At 37.0% G+C, this 22122-nt stretch overlaps 1 protein-coding gene across 2 annotated transcripts in view; it reads left to right on the top strand.

Annotated features, from left to right (window-relative positions):
* The window catches only part of sh3pxd2b (SH3 and PX domains 2B), a 60160-nt gene that overhangs the window by 15097 nt on the left and 22941 nt on the right, over positions 1–22122 (top strand). For both annotated transcript variants that reach the window (XM_056445828.1, XM_056445827.1), the window contains exons 3-4: positions 10901–10976; positions 14560–14636. In XM_056445828.1, the coding sequence (XP_056301803.1) occupies positions 10901–10976; positions 14560–14636 (153 nt within the window). The remainder of the gene's footprint in view (positions 1–10900; positions 10977–14559; positions 14637–22122) is intronic.

Here is a 22122-nt window from a genome sequence, read left to right as displayed (position 1 = left end):
GCTTGCGTTTCCACTAACAAGGGTACCCTTTTGGTGGGCGTGGTGTATGACAGACAGTTTCAGTCGACGTCATTCTCGCTCGAGGAAATGTCTACAATAAAGCTGTACAGGTCGCTCACATATCATATGAGAAGCACTTCTCACAAAACAGATGCTTCATACACATAAATGCTTGTGTATAAATGTTTATTAGTAATTTTTCAATGAACATGAGTTGATTATAACTGCAGATCAATGATAGTGCGAAACAGCCTACTGTAACGTCTGTAATTATATTAAATAACTAAATAAATGAACATATATAGACGCATACAGCCCCTTACAGTCTCCGAAATGTTACCAACTACAGAAGAACTACACACAACAGACATTTTCGTCCGTATTTAGGTTCAAAACAACAAAAAATATAGCCTACAGTCAGTGAAAACCTCTCATCTGTGTCTGTAATCTTCAGCAGCACATGTAGCCTCTGTTAGACAGTAATTCCGTCAATCTGAGTTCATAATAGTCCAAAATGTGAAGATAATAAGTTAGTTATACATGGCATTTTGTTCATGTTTGTTGAAAAAATAATGTGCTCCTTTTTTTCCGGCTTCTCCTTTGTTTCTTCACGCTTCACTCTCGCGTTTGTCAGTGTCTGACAGGATCGGGTTTTAAAAGCACATCAATGATCAAGCGCACGTTATTATCATCAGCTCAAGAAGTTTGTTATTTCAGATATAATGTTAGACGCGCGCGAACGCTAGCAAGAAAGCGAAACCGCTCGCGCCTCAGACTGCCTCGTAAAAACTACGGGGCACAGGGTAAATCTGCTCTTCTTCTTGGCTTTGTGGCTGTTTATCAAGACGACGACAAGGTTTGTTTGAGCCCAGGTCGACCATGGCTCGTTATTATATGTATAAATCATTCCGCTGTAATGTCTCGGCTCGTCGGCTGTGTATTTCAAACATGGCGGGTTTTTTGTTTTCATTCTGGCTTGTTGCGTAAGCGAATGACGTATCTCTGTAAACCAATAGAGTTCAGCTGCGCGTCTAGCTCCGCCTTTTGGTACCCTTTCTCGTGTCTGGTACCCTTTCGAAAGGGTGCCGAAAAAGTGGTACGGTACGGTTCGGTACGCTTTTTGACAGTGGAAACGGCTATAAAAGCGTACCAAACCAAACCGAACCGTACCGTACCACTCAGTGGAAACGGGCCAAAAGATGACAGAGACCCACTATATCCAGTTAGAAAACCTCACAGTACTTTATAATACTACAATTCTGAACAAAAAAACCTGTATTATATCTAGCACAATTTCAGTTGTATAGCAAGCAGAACTTGTCATCATTCTCTCTCTTCATTCTGTCTCATCAGTCTCTCTCACACACTTTGTCCTAAAGCGAAAGATTTGAGTCTGTAGTTATAAGCAGTGTCTTTTTGTTGGATGCAGTGCTCTATTCTGTAGATAAATAAGTCGAAAGAAAAGGTGTATTGAAATTAAAGCTCTAGTATATGTGAGCTCTTCTGGCCAACCCCTTTTGTAAAGATATTCCCAGGTAGATGTGGTTTTATTTTTTAGATCATCATAAACATTAATTCAGCTGCACGTCAGCAGTTCACTTATCCAAACAGCTCAAGTTTTGCTGAACACAAGCTCAGGCGTGGCTCTCAGACATATGGATGTGATTAACATATGTGGATTCCAGAGAGACGCATGTCCGTAAATCACATCAGACAGACGGCTGTCATGCGGGGAGTGTTGTTCCCTTTGTTGAGCAGTGGAAAGGCAGATTGTGTGGATTTATGATAAAGGAATCGAAGCTAGAAACAGCATTTACTGGAGATTTGCTCTTGGCTAGCTTTTCACTTTCTCGGTTGCTCAAGTCCACTGATGAAGGAAAGATTTACCGTCTTTTACTGTCTTTTTGAAGAGCACTTGGTCTCATTTACTGATTTATTTATATTTTTGGTAGAACTTCTCACAAAAACACGGTTGCCAAATTCACGTCTTAAATACACACACATGAATTCGTTCTCAGCCTTGTTCAGATGTTCGTGAATTTGGAGGCTGGGTTATTCATTTTTCTTGAAACGCACCCAAAACATCTCCAGACAGCTTTTTTGTCACTCTTAGCAAAAAGATAATTTTCCAGGGCCTGATACACACAATTAAAGTATCTTAATTAAAGTAACTCCACTATAAAAAAGAAAGAAAGAAAGAAGCTCATTTTACAACTCGGCCTAGAGTTAAACTGTTGAGCTTTACCATGTTTTGAATCCATTCAGACAATCTCCAGGTCTGGAGGGAACATTTTTTTATGGCAAGCTGCTTTGACATTTAATCAACAGTCTTACTAGCATCTATTTTTTGTTACTAGTGCTTATTTTTTACATACTATCATCTTTTCCATTAAGTGCTAGTACTTATTCAATAGAGACTAGTGCCTATTCATTAGATACTAGTGCCTATTCATTAGATACTAGTGCTTATCCAATAGACACTAATGCCTATTCATTAGATACTAGTGCCTATTCATTAGACACTAGTGCCTATTCATTAGACACTAGTGCCTATTCATTAGACACTAGTGCTTATTCATTAGATACTGATGGTAGTACTTATGTATTAGATACTAGTACTTATTCATTAGATATCTCAATGAAAGATCCCATAGAAAACATTTTTTTTATTTGTTATTAGTAACGACAGAATAGTCACTATTAAAATAAGTACTTGTATCTAATAAATAAGAACTAGTATCTATGCAATAGGTTGCCTTTCAATCAGCTCGAACCAATCTGACATTCTCCTCTGACATCAACAAGGCATTTGAACACACAGAACTGCTGCTCATGTGTATATGTGTGTGTGTGTGTGTGTATGTATATATATATGTATATATATATGTATATATATATATATATATATATATATATATATATATATATATATATATATATATATATATATATATATATATATATATATATATATATATATATATATATATATATATATATATATATATATATACCCATTTCATGGGACGAACATACTGGAGTAGCGTCACTATATGTACAGCGGGAAAAATAGGTATTGAACACGTCACCATTTTAAAGGTTCTGCTGACTTAAATTTTTTACCATATGTTGATAGCAACCAAATAAATCCATATATGCAAAGAAAGCAAAACTATTTAGTTCACAAATGAAGTTTTGTGTAATAAAATGAAATGAGACCCTGAAAAAGCATTGAGCACATGAAGAAAGGAAGGTGTGGAAAGGCAATGAAAGCCCAGGCAGCAGCTGAAATCTCTCAGTTTTTGAGCAACCCTCTGCCCTTCATCGGTGTAAATTTAAAATTCGCTGCTTCAGTCCGACATCTACATTAGCAGGATGATGAAGATGAATCCAGAGTGGACATTTCAGCAGGACAATGATCCAAGGAAACTCTTAAATGCTTTCAGAGAAAGAAAATCAAGCTGTAGAATGGCCCAGCCAATCACCTGACTTAAATCCAATAGAAAATACAAAATATAGATCAGATTCTATGGACAAGACCCACAGAACCATCAAGATTTATACACTCTGTTGAACTCTGCGAGTTGTCAGTTGTGGCAAGACTGCTGTCCCTAAATTTTCATGTGGTTAGATAAACAGCACATGTGACATTCAAATCAAATACATTGGATGTGTTTTTAAACAAATCAAATACATTGGATGTGCAAAACGAGTAGTTATGTCCCCATTTTGACTGGTATTATGCCTTCTGTTTGTATAGCTTTTGACTGTACAATTGTATCATTAAATTCGAGGGTATTTGTTTGACTCTCATGCCAGTATCGTAGACTACTGGTCTAGTCTGAAGTTCTTAGCATTATGAAGACGTCAGGGCTCATTTTTGAAAAATGTGTGTACACTGGAGCTGCAAATGAAATCTGGGAGCAGGCAGACGCTGCTCTGTTATGGACTCGCAGAGCTCATTTATTTGTGTGGAAGAGGAAATGAAGAGCGTTATCTATGTGCCGTCATTCAGATGCTGCTGAGTCACAGTACAAGACACTGTTCCTCGGTTTAATGAATCGGCCCACAACAGTAAAAGCTTTGTCTGGCTGAATGACGCTCGTGCTTTGCTTTGTCGTTAATCTCAAACCAGACATGAGTGAAGACAAAGCTTTAACGTTTAAATATGGCCGTGCAGTCTTTTAGTGGCATTTAGGACCAAACAAATGAGTGCGTATTCAGTTTCTGCTATAAAACTGTGCGGAAGAGTCCCTTATTTAAATTCACAAACACATCAGACACATTACATAATGCAGTTTGTCTCAGTCTCTTGCGACACATTACACTGGCTGTGTAAGACGCCATTACATTTATGAGCTAAATTAATTAGCCAACATAATTAAATGACCAGGCTCAACTGGAGAAACTCCAAAAATAGCATGGTAAAAATTTTGTCACATGGATTAAAATTTCTGTGGGAGGTTATTGATTGATATTTGTATTTTTTTTTTTTTGTGCTGTTTTGTGCACAGTGCTGTCTTAAAGGGCACCTATTGTGCAAAAATCACTTTTATAAGGGGTTTGAACACAGTTGTGTGGCAGCAGTGTGTGAATATAACCAGCTGCTAATGGTACACCTTAATTAGTTCTATTTTTTAATAAACACTTGATAAAAACAGAAACACTTGACATTCTCCCTTTGTACGTGTCATCAGAGGGGGAAAGCCCCACCCACTAGTGACAATCTCTCCCTCGTTAGCATAGGATGTTAGTCTTGTTTTTGAATCTGCTACTATGCTGACACATAGGCATATGTTGCTCCGCCCTCTTTTGAAAAGAGCACAATCTCATTTGAATTTAAAGCGACAGTCTGCCAGTATAATAAAATGGCGTAATTAGGATCAACGCCTAATGCTGTGTTCACACCAGATGTGGCACACATGAATAAATTTCGCTATTTGCGCATAAATAGACATAAACATTTTGAGTTAACTCCCTCTGCTCGTCAAATTTGCTTCATTCGCTCATCAAGTTCACTTCTCAATAGACATGGATTCGTGTCATGGGCAGGGCTTCTGTCTGCTCGGTGACTCTAGCTTCATTGCTAAATGGCTAACATAGATTTTATTAAAAGAATAGCTGTGTTTATGTGCTTTAGGAAGGCTGACAAACAGCGTAGATTCGTTCGGCGCCGTGTCTAAGTCCACTAGATTCTTTCAGAGGTGTACCCAGCTCTGCGATTTTTTTTATTTTTTTATTATTATTATTTTTAATCAACTCCTCCAGAAACTATACCTGGAAGATGGAGGCTTTAAACTAGGGCTCTCAAATTGCTGGCCCGCAGGCCATTTGCGGACCCCCCTCCTCCTCCTTCCCCCAGCCCGCAACTGATGTCATACATTTAACGAGATTCGTCCTCCCCTCCAAAGCATATGTTTTTGAATCACTATCATTGTTGTGCAGTCGCATAGTCACTTGTGGTCCACCTACTGGACATTTAAAGTACTGCATTATATGTTCGGGTTACTTTCGGTTTCTCTCAGATTTCGGTCGAGAGTAAAGCACATGCAGATTATTTCTGGGGCTAATTTAAACGTTGAAATATATGTCCGTAAGTGCTCTATTTTTACTAAAGCTCTATTTTTGAAAATATTCAAGGGTCATTTGATTATAATTAATTTTAGACCACTTGTATTGTGTTGAACAAACAGCTCTTCATGCCTCACACGTTATGCTGGTGGTGTAAATATGACATTTTGCTAATATTTGATTCAAGTAGGCGGCAATAGCCTAGCAGTTAGTGCTTTGACACATGGCACCGAGGTGCTTGCGGCGACCCGAGTTCGATTCCTGGCTCGATCATTTCCCTATCTCTGCTCCCCACACTTTCCTGTCTCTAATCTCCACTGTCCTATCAATAAAGCTGAAAACCCCTAAAAAAAAAATAACATATATATATATATATATATATATATATATATATATGAATGATTCAAATGGTCTCATTTAATAGATTTTCCTCATATGCATACTAAGAAATATTGAGACATAATAAGAAAATGTGCATTAGTAAAATTTGACTGCTGACTGAATTGAACATGTTAAAGTAAAAGAATGTATGTGTATGTACGTATGCATGTATGTATGTTAACCTCAGGTCATCATCACTGATTTATTTATTTATATATATATATATATATATATATATATATATATATATATATATATATATATATATATATATATATATATATATATATATATATATATATATATATATAATTATTATATATATATATATATATATATATATATATATATATATATATATATATATATATATATATATATATATATATATATATATATATATATATATATATATATATATATATATATATATATATATATATATATATATATAGTTCGTTAAAGTTCAGATTTTCCAAGTCAGGCGATTTGCACGTTAAGTGTGTCAAGCGTGCAAATCGTTCAACTCGCACCACATCGCAGGATGTCTATTCGTGTCTTTGCATTGACTTAACATGTAAATCACTCGTGCTTGATGCTTCATCCGCGTCTGGTGTGAACGCACCATAAAAGAGGATCGTTTCAGAGAGTTTATTTTCTAAACATTATTTGTGTGGTATTTTGAGCTGAAACGTCATATACTCATTCTAGGAACTTCAGACACTTATTTTACATCTTGTAAACAAGGGTATAATAGGTCCCCTTTAAGTGACCTCAAAACACTTAGTGCATGAATTGTAAGTTAGTGTATTTTGACAATATAAAAGTCATCTAAAATGGCACGATATTGAAATTAAGGTTACATTTACACAACATCTAGGTATTTTAGAAATTTTCCAGTGATCCTGGGTTTAAAAATGACAGTTCTTTTTCCACTTCTCACCTTCAATTTGGATTATAGGTAAATTGGTAGGCCTTAAGGCAGCACGGTGGCTCAGTGGTTAGTTAGCACTGTCACCTCACAGCAAGAAGGTCGCTGGAGTTTCGGCTGGGTCAGATTGGCATTTCTGTGTGGAGTTTGCATGTTCTCTCCGTGTTGACGTGGGTTTCCTCAAGATGCGCCGATTTCCCTGAAAGACATTGGATGAACTAAATTGGCCGTAGTGTATGAGTTTGTGTATGGGTGTTTCCCAGTTCTGGGTTGTGCCTGGAATGTCATCCGCTAAACCATAAATGCCAGAATATGTAAATGTAAACCAGATGCTAGAATAGTTGGCAGTTCATTCTGCTGTGGTGACCCCTGATAAATAAGGGACTGAGCCAAAGGAAAATGAAAAAATTAATTTTAGGCCTTGAGGATTTCAGTGTGGTCGCTCAGCTGATGATTTCAAGCTCTGCTATAGTCATTAGTGAATGAATGTGTAAAATGCACATATGAACGCCACGCTGTGGAACGGCACAGGTGTGATTTCATTGGTCCACAGCTGCTTTTTGGACTGGAATTAGGGGAAACCGAACTCTACAGCTGAGAGGAAAATGTTAATTGGTGCCAGCGAATGAAAATAACCTATAGCTGTAAGAGATGGTTATGGGGCATTCTGGACGGGAGTGTAAACAGAGGGAGGTGTAGGGTATTCAAATATTCCATTATGTCAGTAGGTCTGTGTGGAGCAGGCCACGCATACAAACCCAGATGGACAGAACGGCTATTTTTTAATGGATTTATCAGAGAATGATAGGATAACACAATTATCAATATATGGAGTTGTATATACTGTATATCGCCCATACATAAAAACCAATTCTAGCAACATTTTAGCTGGTTGTGCAACATCTCTATCTCTATTGGAGGTGTCAGTATGGTTAAAAAACACTATAGTCTTAACTATAAATCATAGTATATTTTCATGTGGGTGTATGACAGCTGAAGATAGATCTGATATCACAGCCTCTGTTACTCTTTATCTTGTACTTTATTGTTAACATTTATTATTATTTATTTGTTTAAGAAATGCGTTTTCACATTCTGATTCCAATGCCTCAATATTAAACTGTTAAAGTGACTAATTAAATCAAATATTCTTAATAATAACATATTATGTGTTCTTTGGAAGAGTGTTCTTGCATTATGCATATATAAATATTTACTGTACATGCATTGTCATTCTGGCAATATATAATAAGTGGCATAAAATGGTCTTGAAATGACAATAATATTTTTTATCGCAATATATTTTGGTGCAATACTGTATATCATACGACAAAAAGTAGATGGCATGACAGGCCTAATCAGCGACTAATAGGCCTTTGCTGAAGACTCGTATTTTTTTTCTTTATGCAATTCAAATTTTGGCTGTACTTCACTATAGTATATTAGGGCTCTACAATATTAGAAAATTTTGACATTGCGATATTTTGTTTATGTGATTGAATATAGTATAATGCAATGTGAATGCTTATGATGTTTTTGGATCGTGTTTTGAATTTACAAATTGGATTTGTGTATTTTTGGATCGTGTTTGAATTTGCGAGTTAGATTTGTGTATTTTTTTTTATCGTGTTTTGAATTCGTGAATTGGATTTGTGTATTTTTGAATCGTGTTTTGAATTTACGAATTGGATTTGTGTATTTTTGGATCATGTTTTGAATTTACGAGTTGGATTTGTGTATTTTTCAATCGTTTTTTGAATTTGCGAGTTGGATTTGTGTATTTTTTTTAATCATGTTTTGAATTCATGAATTGGATTTGTGTATTTTTTTTAATCATGTTTTGAATTCATGAATTGGATTTGTGTATTTTTGGATCGTGTTTCGAATTCATGAATTGGATTTGCGTGTTTTAGAATCGTGTTTTGAATTTGCGAGTTGGATTTGTGTATTTTTGAATCGTGTTTTGAATTTACGAATTGGATTTGTGTATTTTTGAATCGAGTTTTGATTGTGCAAGTTGGATTTGTGTATTTTTTAATCGAGTTTTGATTGTGCGAGTTGGATTTGTGTTTTTTTTAATCGTGTTTTGACTTTACGAGTTGGATTTGTTCATTTTTGAATCGTGTTTTGATTGTGCGAGTTGGATTTGTGTATTTTTGAATCGTGTTTTAAATTTATGAATTGGATTTGTGTATTTTTGAATCGTGTTTTGATTGTGCGAGTTGGATTTGTGTATTTTTGAATCGTGTTTTGAATTTATAAATTAGATTTGTGTATTTTTTTAATCGAGTTTTGAATTTGCGAGTTGGATTTGTGTATTTTTTTTAATCATGTTTTGAATTCATGAATTGGATTTGTGTATTTTTTTTAATCATGTTTTGAATTCATGAATTGGATTTGTGTATTTTTGGATCGTGTTTCGAATTCATGAATTGGATTTGCGTGTTTTAGAATCGTGTTTTGAATTTGCGAGTTGGATTTGTGTATTTTTGAATCGTGTTTTGAATTTACGAATTGGATTTGTGTATTTTTGAATCGAGTTTTGATTGTGCAAGTTGGATTTGTGTATTTTTTAATCGAGTTTTGATTGTGCGAGTTGGATTTGTGTATTTTTGAATCGTGTTTTGATTGTGCAAGTTGGATTTGTGTATTTTTGAATCGTGTTTTGATTGTGCAAGTTGGATTTGTGTATTTTTGAATCGTGTTTTGAATTTATGAATTGGATTTGTGTATTTTTGAATCGTGTTTTGAATTTGCGAGTTGGATTTGTGTATTTTTGAATCGTGTTTTGAATTTACGAGTTGGATTTGTGTATTTTTGAATCGTGTTTTGAATTTGCGAGTTGGATTTGTGTATTTTGAATCGTGTTTTGACTTTACGAGTTGGATTTGTGTATTTTTGAATCGTGTTTTGACTTTACGAGTTGGATTTGTGTATTTTTGAATCGTGTTTTGACTTTACGAGTTGGATTTGTGTATTTTTGAATCGTGTTTTGAATTTACGAGTTGGATTTGTGTATTTTTGAATCGTGTTTTGAATTTGCGAGTTGGATTTGTGTATTTTTGAATCGTGTTTTGAATTTACGAATTGTATTTTGTAAACTTGAATTGTGTTTTGGATGTATGGATTTTATTTGGTAAATGTATGATTTTTGAAACCGACCTGGCTCCATATAATAATGACATTTCTTTTTGCACTATTTTCATTTTGCATTATGGGTAAAGCAGCTTATATATAGTATAATGCAATATTAATGCAATTTTACCAGATATCTTGAATAGCTCTATTTGGAAACCAATTATTAATTTAGATTGATTGAGGTGATTTTGTAAGGGTGTGCATCCTGTTTAAAAGAACAAAAAACAAATTGCAAGCTAAAATAATTACAATAGACCAACGAAAAAAGTTGAATAAACAGTGCTTCATGGTTTTCTGTAAAGTCAAATGGTGTTCAGCTAAAGAAATTGAATGTAATTGAATTGAAATGTAAACAAAATTGTAGTCCCAATGAAATTATTCTTTATTCAAGTTACAAATGTACCTTTTTGTGCCTGAATGCTTTAAACTCTCTTAGAGTGTCTTTAAAATACGGTTATGGTTATACTTTGCAATGACCCCACAAACCTCATGTATTCTCAACTGTTGCGCTGATCAACAATTTTCTAACTCAACATTGCGTATCCTTGAATGAGACTATTGCGGACACACACATTGCAATATCCATGCTAAAATTATATATTGTGCAGCATATTAGTCTTATTGCCTACCTATATTATTAAGATATTGGCTGTGTATTGGTAATTATGAGTATGTATTCTGCTTGACCTTATTCTACATTCCCAATCCTACCCAATACCTAAACCCAATAATTACCTTAATAAATAGCAAATTAGGAGTTTGTTAATAATAAGAATTGTATTTTAAAATAAAGTGATCAACAAAAATAAAAAATGTTGCAGAACTAAAATGAGTGGTCAGATGTATGTTGATGTTATGTTCTTCTATATTGATATCTAGATGGAGCTTCTGGATAAGTTCCCGGTGGAAGGTGGGCAGAAGGATCCAAAACGCAGAATCATACCCTTTTTACCAGGTAAACAATTCCTTTCACATAGCTCTTTTAAAATGGACTCTCTCAAGTCATGGTCTACAGCTCAAATTGGACAAGCTCAAAACAATTAACCCATTTTTTTTCTGGTTTTAGTGCCCACTTGTAGTAGAACCAATGAAAAATACATCTTAAAGAGATAGTTCACCCTAAAATGAAAATTCTGTCATCATTTACTAACAGCACTGGCTTCCTAAACTGCAAAAATGCTGCGTTCCACATAAATCCTTCATGTCCCAACACAGATTAAGTTAACCTAATTGTTTCTTCAAATTTAAGTGGATTAAACATATAACAATTAGATTGTGCCCAAAAAACCCTTAAGAATTGTGTTGTTTCAACTGATTTCAAGTAAGAAATAAAGTAGATCCGCTTAGCAACTGGCATTTAGATTAATAGAAATGCTAACAAATCATTTGCAGATATTACAGACCCCAACAGTTTGCCACATTGCAAGTATATTCAATATTAGTTCAGTATCATTCACGGCATGTTCAGAACGGTACAGTAATTGGTGTAGATTAGACATCTGGCTGTAATTAAATGGCATGATGGCTTTGTTTGCTTGTGCACCAGACAGTCTTCAAGCACATGAATGCTGTCTTACATACCAGTACTTTACAACCTTTTAACAAGTGTCTGGGTTTACTGACACAGCACTTTGACTACAATCTACACGGAAACTCCTGTAATTAGCCGAGCGCCGTGTACATTCACCCGACATCCATTAGTGAGCTTCGTAAACATGCTAATGGAATGCAAAAAGATGTCATTGCTGAGCTCCCATTAAAAACAAATGCTGGCAGCAGTCTGGCAAGATGGAGACAGATGATGCCTCAGACAGGATATCGCTGTTGAATTGTCTGCATTCCTTTATGTGTGGAATAAAGTAAAAATGTCGTATTGGCTATATATATATATATATATATATATATATATATATATATATATATATATATATATATATATATATATATATATATATATATATATATATACTGACTGGTCACTTTATTAGGTACACCTGTCCAACTGCTCGTTAATCAGCCAATCACATGGAAGCAGCTCAATGCATTTAGGCATGTAGACATGGTCAAGACGATCTGCTGCAGTTCAAACCGAGCATCGGAAAGGGGAAGAAAGGTGATTTAAGTGACTTTGAACGTGGCATGGTTGTTGGTGCCAGATGGGCTGGTCTGAGTATTTCAGAAACTGCTGATCTACTGGGATTTTCACGCACAACCATCTCTAGGGTTTACAGAGAATGGTCTGAAAGGGAGAAAGTGTCCAGTGAGCGGCAGTTCTGTGGGCACAAATACCTTGTTAATGCCAGAGATCAGAGGAGAATGGCCAGACTGGTTCCAGCTCATAAAAAGACAACAGTTACTCAAATAAGCACTCGTTACAACCAGGGGCCGGAGAAGAGCATCTCTGAACACACAACACGTCCAACCTTGAGGCAGATGGGCTACAGCAGCAGAAGACCACACCGGGTGCCACTCCTGTAAGCTAAGAACAGGAAACTGAAGCTACAATTCACACAGGCTCACCAAAACTGGACAATAGAAGATTGGAGAAACGTTGCCTGGTCTGATGAGTCTCCATTTTTGCACTGACATTCAGATGGTCGGGTCAGAATTTGGCATCAATAACATGAAAGAATTAATTCCATACAGTCTTGTATCAACGGTTCATGCTGGTGGTGGTGTTGTAATGGTGTGGGGTATATTTTATACACACTTTGGGCCCATTAGTACCAATTTAGCATCATGTCAACGCCACAGCCTACCTGAGTATTGTTTCTGACCATGTCCATCCCTTTATGACCACAGTGTACTCCTCTTCTGATGGCTACTTCCAGCAGGATAATGCGCGTGAATCATCTCAGACTGGTTTCTTGAACATGACAATGAGTTCACTGTACTCTAACAGCCTCCGCAGTCACCAGATCTCAATCCAATAGAGCACCTTTGGGATGTGGTGGAACGGGAGATCATGGATGTGCAACTGACAAATCTGCAGCATCTGTGGGATGCTATCATGTCAATACAGACCAAAATCTCTGAGGAATATTTCCAGTACCTTGTTGAATCTCTGCCACGAAGGATTAAATCAGTTCTGAAGGTAAAAGGGGGTACAACCCGGTATTAGCAAGGTGTACCTAATAAAGTGGCCAGTGAGTGTATAAATTGAATAATAGGAAACTCTTGGCGCATGGTGCATTTAACAATATACATATTATATGAACATTTAGAAGAAAAAGAGATTTTAATTTCTTGTCTGTAATATATTTAAGAATAAAGGGAACTGATTAATACTATAAATTTGAGGCAATTGTAATGTTAAATATGGCACAATTTTTTTTTAATGCAAGTAAACCGTAGTCAACATTTGAATCGGATCAAAACCTTTCATCAAAGTCGTCCTAAAACAACAATAATTCTTGTTTTTTTTTTATTTTATTTACTTTTTTGATTCACTTCAAATGTTGACTACTGTATATCGCTGTAGAATTTCATAGGAATAGTTCAAACATGAACCTTTTCACGTGTTAATCTGGTCTACTACATGCTTAAATATTGATTGAAATTGATGTGACTATTAATATAGACAAACAATAAACAAACATAATTTTCCCTATTGTACTTTATAATCCTTTTCTAATTTAATTCGGTCAAAACATTTGTTTACTCTGAGCAAAATGGTGAATCTCCTCCAGAAATGACAGCGACTCTTTGTTTGTGAGCATTTGAGTAATTGCTGCTGTCGTGTGATGTGTGACAGGACGGACTGCACCTCGTGTTCGTTCATACAAATTACAAAACCAGAGAACTTTTGTTTTCAAGTGTAGTGGGTTAATTTAAAAGTACAGATTTGAAACTTGTGGATATATTTCTTATGTCTGTGAAGCAAGTATTAGCTGAGATTCCAGTGTGTTTGTCGATCACAAAAATCTGTCGTAAAAGCACATGTCTGGTCCCAGCTTCTCCCCCGGAGAAACATCAGTCTATAGCGATCACTGATTGGCTCCTGTACTAGTAGGTGGGGCTTCATTCGCCATTTTGACTGTTACACTTTACCCCATTCAAAACTATACGAGTGACATGTCTTGTGTATCCTGTAGTCTTTGACTCTACTCAGCACATGAGTCGTCGGGCACTAACCCAAAACATTTACACACATGCACCACATCACACACCTAGGTGTTTTTCAACCTCATTTCTTACTGAGTGTGCCATTTCTATGACCTAGGGCTTTGGGTGGGATAGCCTTGTTGTTGTTTCTGCGTTTTACTACGTTCAGCTAAAAAAGACCACAGTACTTGGGTTTAAGTTCGGCAGGATGTGACTCATAAAACTTAAGAGGCTCATTTGTGTTCATTTCTTGGTATTGTTTTATTGGCCACAATCTTTGTTTGGGCAAGTTTCGTGCTAGTGGTCTTCCAACATCTGATAAAATGGCCATAAAGCATGAAGGGAGATTCCCAAAAGTTTCCCAAAATTGCCTTGAGTGGTGAACTGGTGAGCGCAGGGCATGTTTGACTCTTCTTTTTTTCATTTCCTAACAGGAAAGATTCTCTTCAGAAGAAGTCACATCAGAGACGTGGCCATGAAACGTCTGAAGCCCATCAATGAGTACTGTAGGGTAAGTCAGTCAATAAGCAAGCGCACACACAACAAAACATCTGACCTGGTATTAACAATTGGCATTAGGGCTGCACAATAAATTGGATTAGCATTGATATCGCAATGATGAATCTGCAATAGTCACATCTGTTATGTGGATCTGTTATAGGTCAGGATCATAGTTAACCTGGTACAATCGTGGAGTCATAGTTTATCAGACTGTTAGCATTTTAAGAAAGTTTAAAGACCTTTAAAATGACCTTCCATATAATGTGCGACACAGCTATAAGTGAATGAAAACATCCAGCTGATGTTTAAATCTGAAAGTGCACCGTGTTTAAAAATAACGTTTTATTTTAATAAAAGACTCAGAGTCATTTAAATGATTCGCCGTTCATCTGAATCTTTTACCTGTTCGTATTGGCGTCGACTCGAAACAATACCAAATATGAACTGCTGGATCCGGTAAAACGTGAACGTGCCTTTCCCTTTAAACACTAGCAGAGTGTGGGTGTGTGTGGGACTGACCATGACTGAAGATGAGTGAATATTAATGAGTTAACGTTCTGGTGATTAATGAAATAATCTACCCTGCAACGGGGGATTTGTGAGCCATTTGTTAAAGGAAGGATCAGAAAAGACTATCGATGTATGGGACTTTATCGATACACAGTTCATGGACCAGTTTCTTTCTCGATTTCACAAGTGTAAGTAAGCGCCATTATTAAAATGGTTGCTTTTCTTGTTTTCTCTAGCTCTAGTTTTCTCTTTTCTCTAGTATCAGGAAGATACAACTTGTTTTTGTTGACTGGTTGGATGAAAACTGTGCTTTATTCATAAATGTTTTATGCGATATTCCAGTATTGTGCATTAATTAAATTCGCATGTTTGAATTGGGAACATAGCTACTCGCACAAATGAAACCAAAGTAACACCAAATCCTCATGTCTTATAACCAAACTTGATTTTTCTAAAATATTGCCTGTTAAATTTGACATTTATATTGATTTACATACATTTTCAGATTTTTTTTTTCTCAAAATATAGAAACATATTTCATTCGGGGATGCTGATTTTGCAGTAGCTCTTTGTCCAGCCACATGATCATTTAAGAAATATTCTAATATGCTGATTAAAGAAGACATATTTCTTTTTTTTAAACCATGATACAGTTTTCAGGCAGCACGGTAGCTCAGTGGTTAGCACTGTTACCTCACAGCAAGAAGATCACTGGTTCGAGTCCTGGCTGGGCCAGTTGGCATTTCCGTGTAGAGTTTGCATGTTCTCCCCATGTTGGCGTGGGTTTACCTCCGGGTGCTCCGGTTTCCCCCACAGTCCAAAGACATGCGGTACAGGTGAATTGAATGGACTAAATTGGCCGTAGTGTATCAGTGTGTGTACAAATGCGAGAGTGTATGGGTGTTTCCCAGTACTGGGTTGCAGCTGGAAGGGCAATTTCTGCATAAAACATATGCCGGAGTAGTTGACAGTTCATTCCGTTGTGGTGACCACTGCTAAATAAGGGACTGAGCCAAAGGAAAAAGAATAAATGATACAGTTTTCAAGAGTTTTGATGCATTAAAAAAATACATCATACTCTAATGTATCCATTGCTGAATATAAACTGATAGTCTATATTTTTCCATTCCACAAACTGGTCTCTGTTAGAACTTTTAAGCCGTTTATAGAGTTTTTTTTGTTCGAAGAGGTAAGCACTAAGCAGAAATCAGAAGTAGGTTCACTTCAAGAGAGATCAAGCATTAATTCCACTACTTAAAGCCAGTTTTTCTATGGTGGTCTGCTTTGTGACTTGAATTGCTTTAACATGAAAGCCTGTTCCTTCTTAAGTAACTCTCAGGCGTTTGGTGGAAGGGTTAAGAGGGGGAAAAAAAGCCAGGAATCCACATTTGGCAGGGTAATGTCTGCTTTAGGGCAGGGGTTTGGAGCTGCGCTGAGTTAGCACACCATGGCTTTTTGTTGACTTAAAGAGCTGCTTCTCAAAGAAACTGCTTTTTTCAAATGTTGCTTTAAGTATTTTTTCTATGGTTCCTGTGCGAGCGGTCATGATCTGTGACTCCTGCAGGAAGGTTTTCACCTCTTTTGACTGTAATGTTTTTTTTCTTCCAAAAACAGCAATTAAAAATTCAGTTCAAGCAGTTCCAGGCACCCTTCACTTACCACACACCTACTTTAAACAAACCGTGTCAGCGGTTGAGTCAGTGCTGTTGTGTGTTGGCTATAAGAAATGATGTCTAAGCTAAATGTGTGCAGGAACCTCCATGTGAATGCCTGTTTTAAATAATATAATCGTTTCAGTGTGTTTTTAACTGTCTACATAACAGTGTAGACATTAATTTAATCTCTGTACTTTTACTATATATACAAAAAAGAAAAAGAGTTCATTGTTAGATTTACTTCTGGCTGAACTTTATGAGATAGTTCTTGTAGATGGTCTCTAATTATATGTGAAGTTTAGTTATAAACTAATTTCGAGAGGATCACGTGCTTATGATTGCTAGCGGCTGGATCCGCATCATCCAATTCTCAATGCACCAATCAGACGACTCCTAAGCTACTACAAATACCCTGGTTTACATACCACCGCTATCTTCGTTTTGAAGAATCCCCCCTTCCACCCCTACTCCTCCTCCTTCCTAGATGGGTGACACGGTGGCCCAGTGCTTAGCACTGTTGCCTCTGGTTCCAGGCTTTACCAAACCAGCAGACATTTCTGTGCAGTGTTTGCATTTCTCCCCGTGGTCACGTGGGTTTCCCCGGGTTCCCCGGTTTCCTCCCACCGTCCAAAAAACATGCAACATATGTTAATTGTTTAATCCACACCGGCACTACAGACATGCTCCTAGTAAATGGTTATCTCTCAAGAGCAGTCACTAGCTGTTCATTGGTTACTACAGCAGGGGAGTTCTCGAGATCTACCTAAGCTCAAACTCCCCACTCGCCTTGCAACGGGAGGGAGCCCCCGGCTCGAGGATCTTATGAGCTCAGGGCTCTCTCCCGTGACAGCGTGCCAAACAAGCTTATAATTAATCATCAGCTAAGTGTCAACTCTTGAAATTGTAAATAATAGAGATGTAACGGTATCAAAATTTCAAGGTACAGTAATACCAGGGTATGAATGACACGGTATGGTATTTATTGAATCATTTACTGGAAAACCAAAACTAATGAAGATACTCGAAAAAAAAAAGTGCCAGAATTGTTTATTAAACAGTTTACCTGAACATTGATCATATTAGATTATTCAAATTAATATTATTATAACATATAATAATATTCAGACAGAGACATTATCAACATTATCTGGAAAAGCTGGGATCTTTGGACATTTACAATGTCCCCTGAAACAGAAAAGACCCTCTCACTTGCGTCTGAGGTTGCTGGGACAGAGAGATGTGACTTGGTCAAAGTTGACAGCAGTGGATAACGTTGTGCATTGTCTTTCCACCACACGAGAGGACAAGCCATGAGTGAGTACAAGTTTGTGGTACAAGTCAATATCTGCATCAATCTGAGCAGCGTGCTGTGTTCTGCTGTCCCCTTGATTAAAAGAATCCCCATCATGTTAGTCGTGTTCCCCGACTTGTATTTCACCACAGTCTGTCGGTGCCTGCATACCATTATTTTTTTTTCGTCTGGCACCTTTTCTCCTTTCTTGTGTCTTTTCAGAGAGAATCTGAAATGTTTACACATCTGTTTTAAAACCTGCTTTAAGTTAGACCATTTACAGCTCTTTTCCTTCGCTGCTACTAGCAGCACCCTACATTTCTACATTACTAGATCTGTAGGCACAACAGACCTCAAAGAATGATGGCCACGCCTGGGCTGATGGGAATTGTAGTTCCCGCGACCTCCCGTTTGCTTCGTTCGCCTGAGCAAACTTTTCTCAGAAGACCTATCCTTTTATCGAGTCATGTGACCACGGTCAAATCGAAAAAAATTGCTATTGCGGTACGACGGTATTTACAATACTGTTACATCCCTAGTAACTAATTTAATGCCTGATCAGAAATCGCATAAATGTGCATCAACATTTTCTGTAGTCCCCTGAGCATGAAAATATAAGTTTCTATCTTATCTTAGTGGTCCTCAACCACCAGGCTGTGGACCGGTACCGGTCCGTGAATTAATTGGTTCCGGGCCGCACAAGAAATCATTAATAATTTCTGTTTTATTTAGTATCTGAGTCTAAACGATCATTTATTTTGAAAAATCTTTTATTTAGATAAATGATTATATTTTCTTGGTTACATCTCGATCACTTCAGAGCCCAAATTTAACCCACGAGCAGCGAAATGAGTAACAAACGGATGTCTTTGAAAAGTTTCTTTGCTAAGATGAAAAAGCCGAGTGAAGGACCCGCAAACTGCCAAGGAATATCCGCAACCCATTTGTCAACAAATCAGGTGAATCCAAGCATGGCTGTGCAAGAAGAAAATCAACTGATGGAGATCGCAAATGATGATGGCCTTTTAGGGGCTGTTCGCATATCGCATCTTTTCCAGAGTTTGCACAAGTTCGTTGTGTCAGATGAAGGTGCATGACTTGCGCATGCAGTTGGCGTGAAGCACTCGTGCCTTCCAGATGCACCCAGTGAATTTATCCCGCGAGAGTACTGTGAGTCACGTAACAAGATTTGATCAATCAGCTTCAGCTTGTATGGAATGTTCAATATAATGAAATGAAACTAAAGTATGTAAGGCATAAGTTCCTATAAGTAGGTTTACATCAGAGAGTTCCACCCTTAAATAATATACGTCGTCGATCCCAGTTGTAAGAGCAACAAATAATAACTTGACTTCTAGTTGATCATTTGGAAGAGTGTCAGAGGGTTGATTTTTCTGTTGAACTGCATCCCAATCATCATCAAAATTACTGCAGAAGACCTATTGGAACCCGCATGGACCCAAGATTCTGAGAGAAATCAGTCAAGTTTGGTGAAGGAAAAACTCATGGTTTGGGATTGCATTCAGTATGGTGGCGTGCGAGAGATCTGCAGAGTGGATGGCAACATCAACAGCCTGAGGTATCAAGACATTAGTGCTGCCCATTACAAACCACAGGAGAGGGCAAATTCTTCAGCGGGATAGCGCTCCTTCTCATACTTCAGCCTCCACATCAAAGTTCCTGAAAGCAAAGAAGGTCAAGGTGCTCCAGGATTGGCCAGCCCAGTCACCAGACATGAACATTATTGAGCATGTCTCGGGTAAGATGGAGGAGGCATTGATGATGAAGGCAAAGGTCTCTGAGAGTCCTGCAAGAATGCTTTCTTTGCCATTCCAGATGACTTTATTAATCAGTGATTTAAGTCATTGCAGAGATGTATGGATGCTGTCCTCCAAGCTCATGATGGAGTCAGACACAATATTCACTTATTTTCCTCTGCACCATGACTTTATATTCTATACTGGACATTATTTCTATTAAGTGACAAGACTTTTGTCTAAGTAAAGTCAGACCGTACTGTCCTAATTAAATAATCATTAAAAATCAAGGCTTGATCATGTTTAATTTGGTAAAATAAGCGTAATCTAGAGGCCTTTGCCTTCCATATAAGCCACTTCTGATACCAAATGATCAACTACTGTAGAATTCAAGTTATTATTTGGTGTTCCTAGATCGTTCAACACTTACTTTATACAAATCAATAAAGATTTCAAAGCAAAAGGACATAATCATATCATAATGATCATTAAAATGTCTTATAAGTGGTAAAAAAGACAACATAAGACATGTGGTAGACTGTGAACCTCTTTTTTAGAAACATGTTGATCACTGACCAAAGGAACATCCCACTTTTTTACTTTATTTATTTTGGATGATCAATGAGCTTTGCTGTTGTGTCATGGCTATAGCAGACACAATGAAATTATTAAGAGCTCTTACCCATCTACCCAGCTGGGGACTATTTTTTCATCCATTGAACGGTAGAGAAGTTCCTTGATTATTACGCCAAAATGAGTGTAGTTCCTAGCCATATCGACCTAGAAAGAAAGTAGCAACTCCGTGTGACTACAGAAGAGTCAAGCTTTAAATAGGAAAATTATCTAAACTTTAATTTTGAGCAAGATGCTAATGGTCTAATCTGATTTAATGATTTATGCTAAGCTAAGTTAATAAGATAAGTCTAATTAGACTTTAAAACCGTGAAACTGTAGGCAACTTGTAAAATATTCCTATTTTTTTTTAAAAGTAATCCTTCAAACAACTGGATGTTCGCAAAATTACATGTCATTTACAATAGTAAACACGTATAAAACATGAACAGCAGTTTATAGTGAGCATTACTCTTCTCCTTTATAAAAACTGCCTATGCTCTTCTATTGGGATGTGAACATTCTTCCCTTCCTCTTTGTCTCTCGCTCTCTCTCTCTCTCCCACATTCGCATGAAACAATCAAGGTAATGCACCCTCAGTAAAGAGCACCCAATAAAGTCCATTTGCTATAATTGGCCTCCATATAGCCAGCGTCTTGAGGGAATGGTAATGAGTGTGGGGGTCAGGTAGTGCACCCCAGGGATGCATCAATCTGTGGACATCCATGGAAATCCACATCAATAAGATCCACATCAGTCATACAACACTGCGCTGTCAGTCACTTTACATCAGCTTTATCTTAATAAAACAAGCATGTTTTTTTTGTGTGCGTAAAGACTTCCTTTTCATTAGGAATATTGAGCATTGGGCAAACACGCAGATGTTTGAGCTGCCAGCGTGATTGGCGAGTCAGAAGCACTTGTGAGAAATTGGCGCAGGTTTGAAAAGGGCACCTTGAGCAGATGCGCCCGCGTGCGAATTTAAGAATTCCAGTCAGGTCAGGCTTCATAATTCAGCATGCGGACAGAAGGGACCTCCTTCTGCAATGTCCGCCTGAAGGACGCTCAAGCAGCACTCAGCATTATTAAATTAAAGCTCCTCTGCCAAAATATACAACCGCAAAAGAGCAGCGCATATCAGACTGAAGCACACCGAGCTGCGTTTGAGGTGGAACAGGGTTTGAACACTGTTAAAAATGCCGGGTTTCACACAAGTCCTTCATGTTGTCCCAACACAAATTAATTGAACTTAATTGTTTTGATAAATTTAGGTGTATTGAACTTAAAACAGTTAAGTTGTCCCAAGAATTGAGCAGCAAGCAGCGAAAAAAATAATGAGTGAAGACTGCTGCAGTTCTCTTTCTTTCTTTCTTTCTTTCTTTCTGTCTCTTTCTTTCTTTCTTTCTTTCTTTCTGTCTCTTTCTTTTTTTTTCTTTCTTTCGTTCTTTCTTTCTTTGTTTGCTTGTTTCTTTCTTTCTTTCTTTCTTTCTTTCTTTCTTTCTTTCTTTCTTTCGTTCATTCTTTCTTTTTTTCTCCCTTTCTTATTTTTTCTTTCTGTCTCTTTCTTTCTTTCTTCTTTCTTTCTTTCTTTCTTTCTTTCTTTCTTTCTTTCTTTCTTTCTTTTTTTCTTACTTTTGTTCTTTTTTTCTTACTTTTGTTCTTTCTTTTTTT

This window comes from Danio aesculapii, chromosome 21 (genome assembly GCF_903798145.1).
Source record: "Danio aesculapii chromosome 21, fDanAes4.1, whole genome shotgun sequence".
In the NCBI taxonomy this organism is placed as follows: Eukaryota; Metazoa; Chordata; class Actinopteri; order Cypriniformes; family Danionidae; genus Danio; species Danio aesculapii.
The sequence above is the reverse complement of the archived record's forward strand: the minus strand, read 5'-3'. Positions and strand labels throughout refer to the sequence as shown.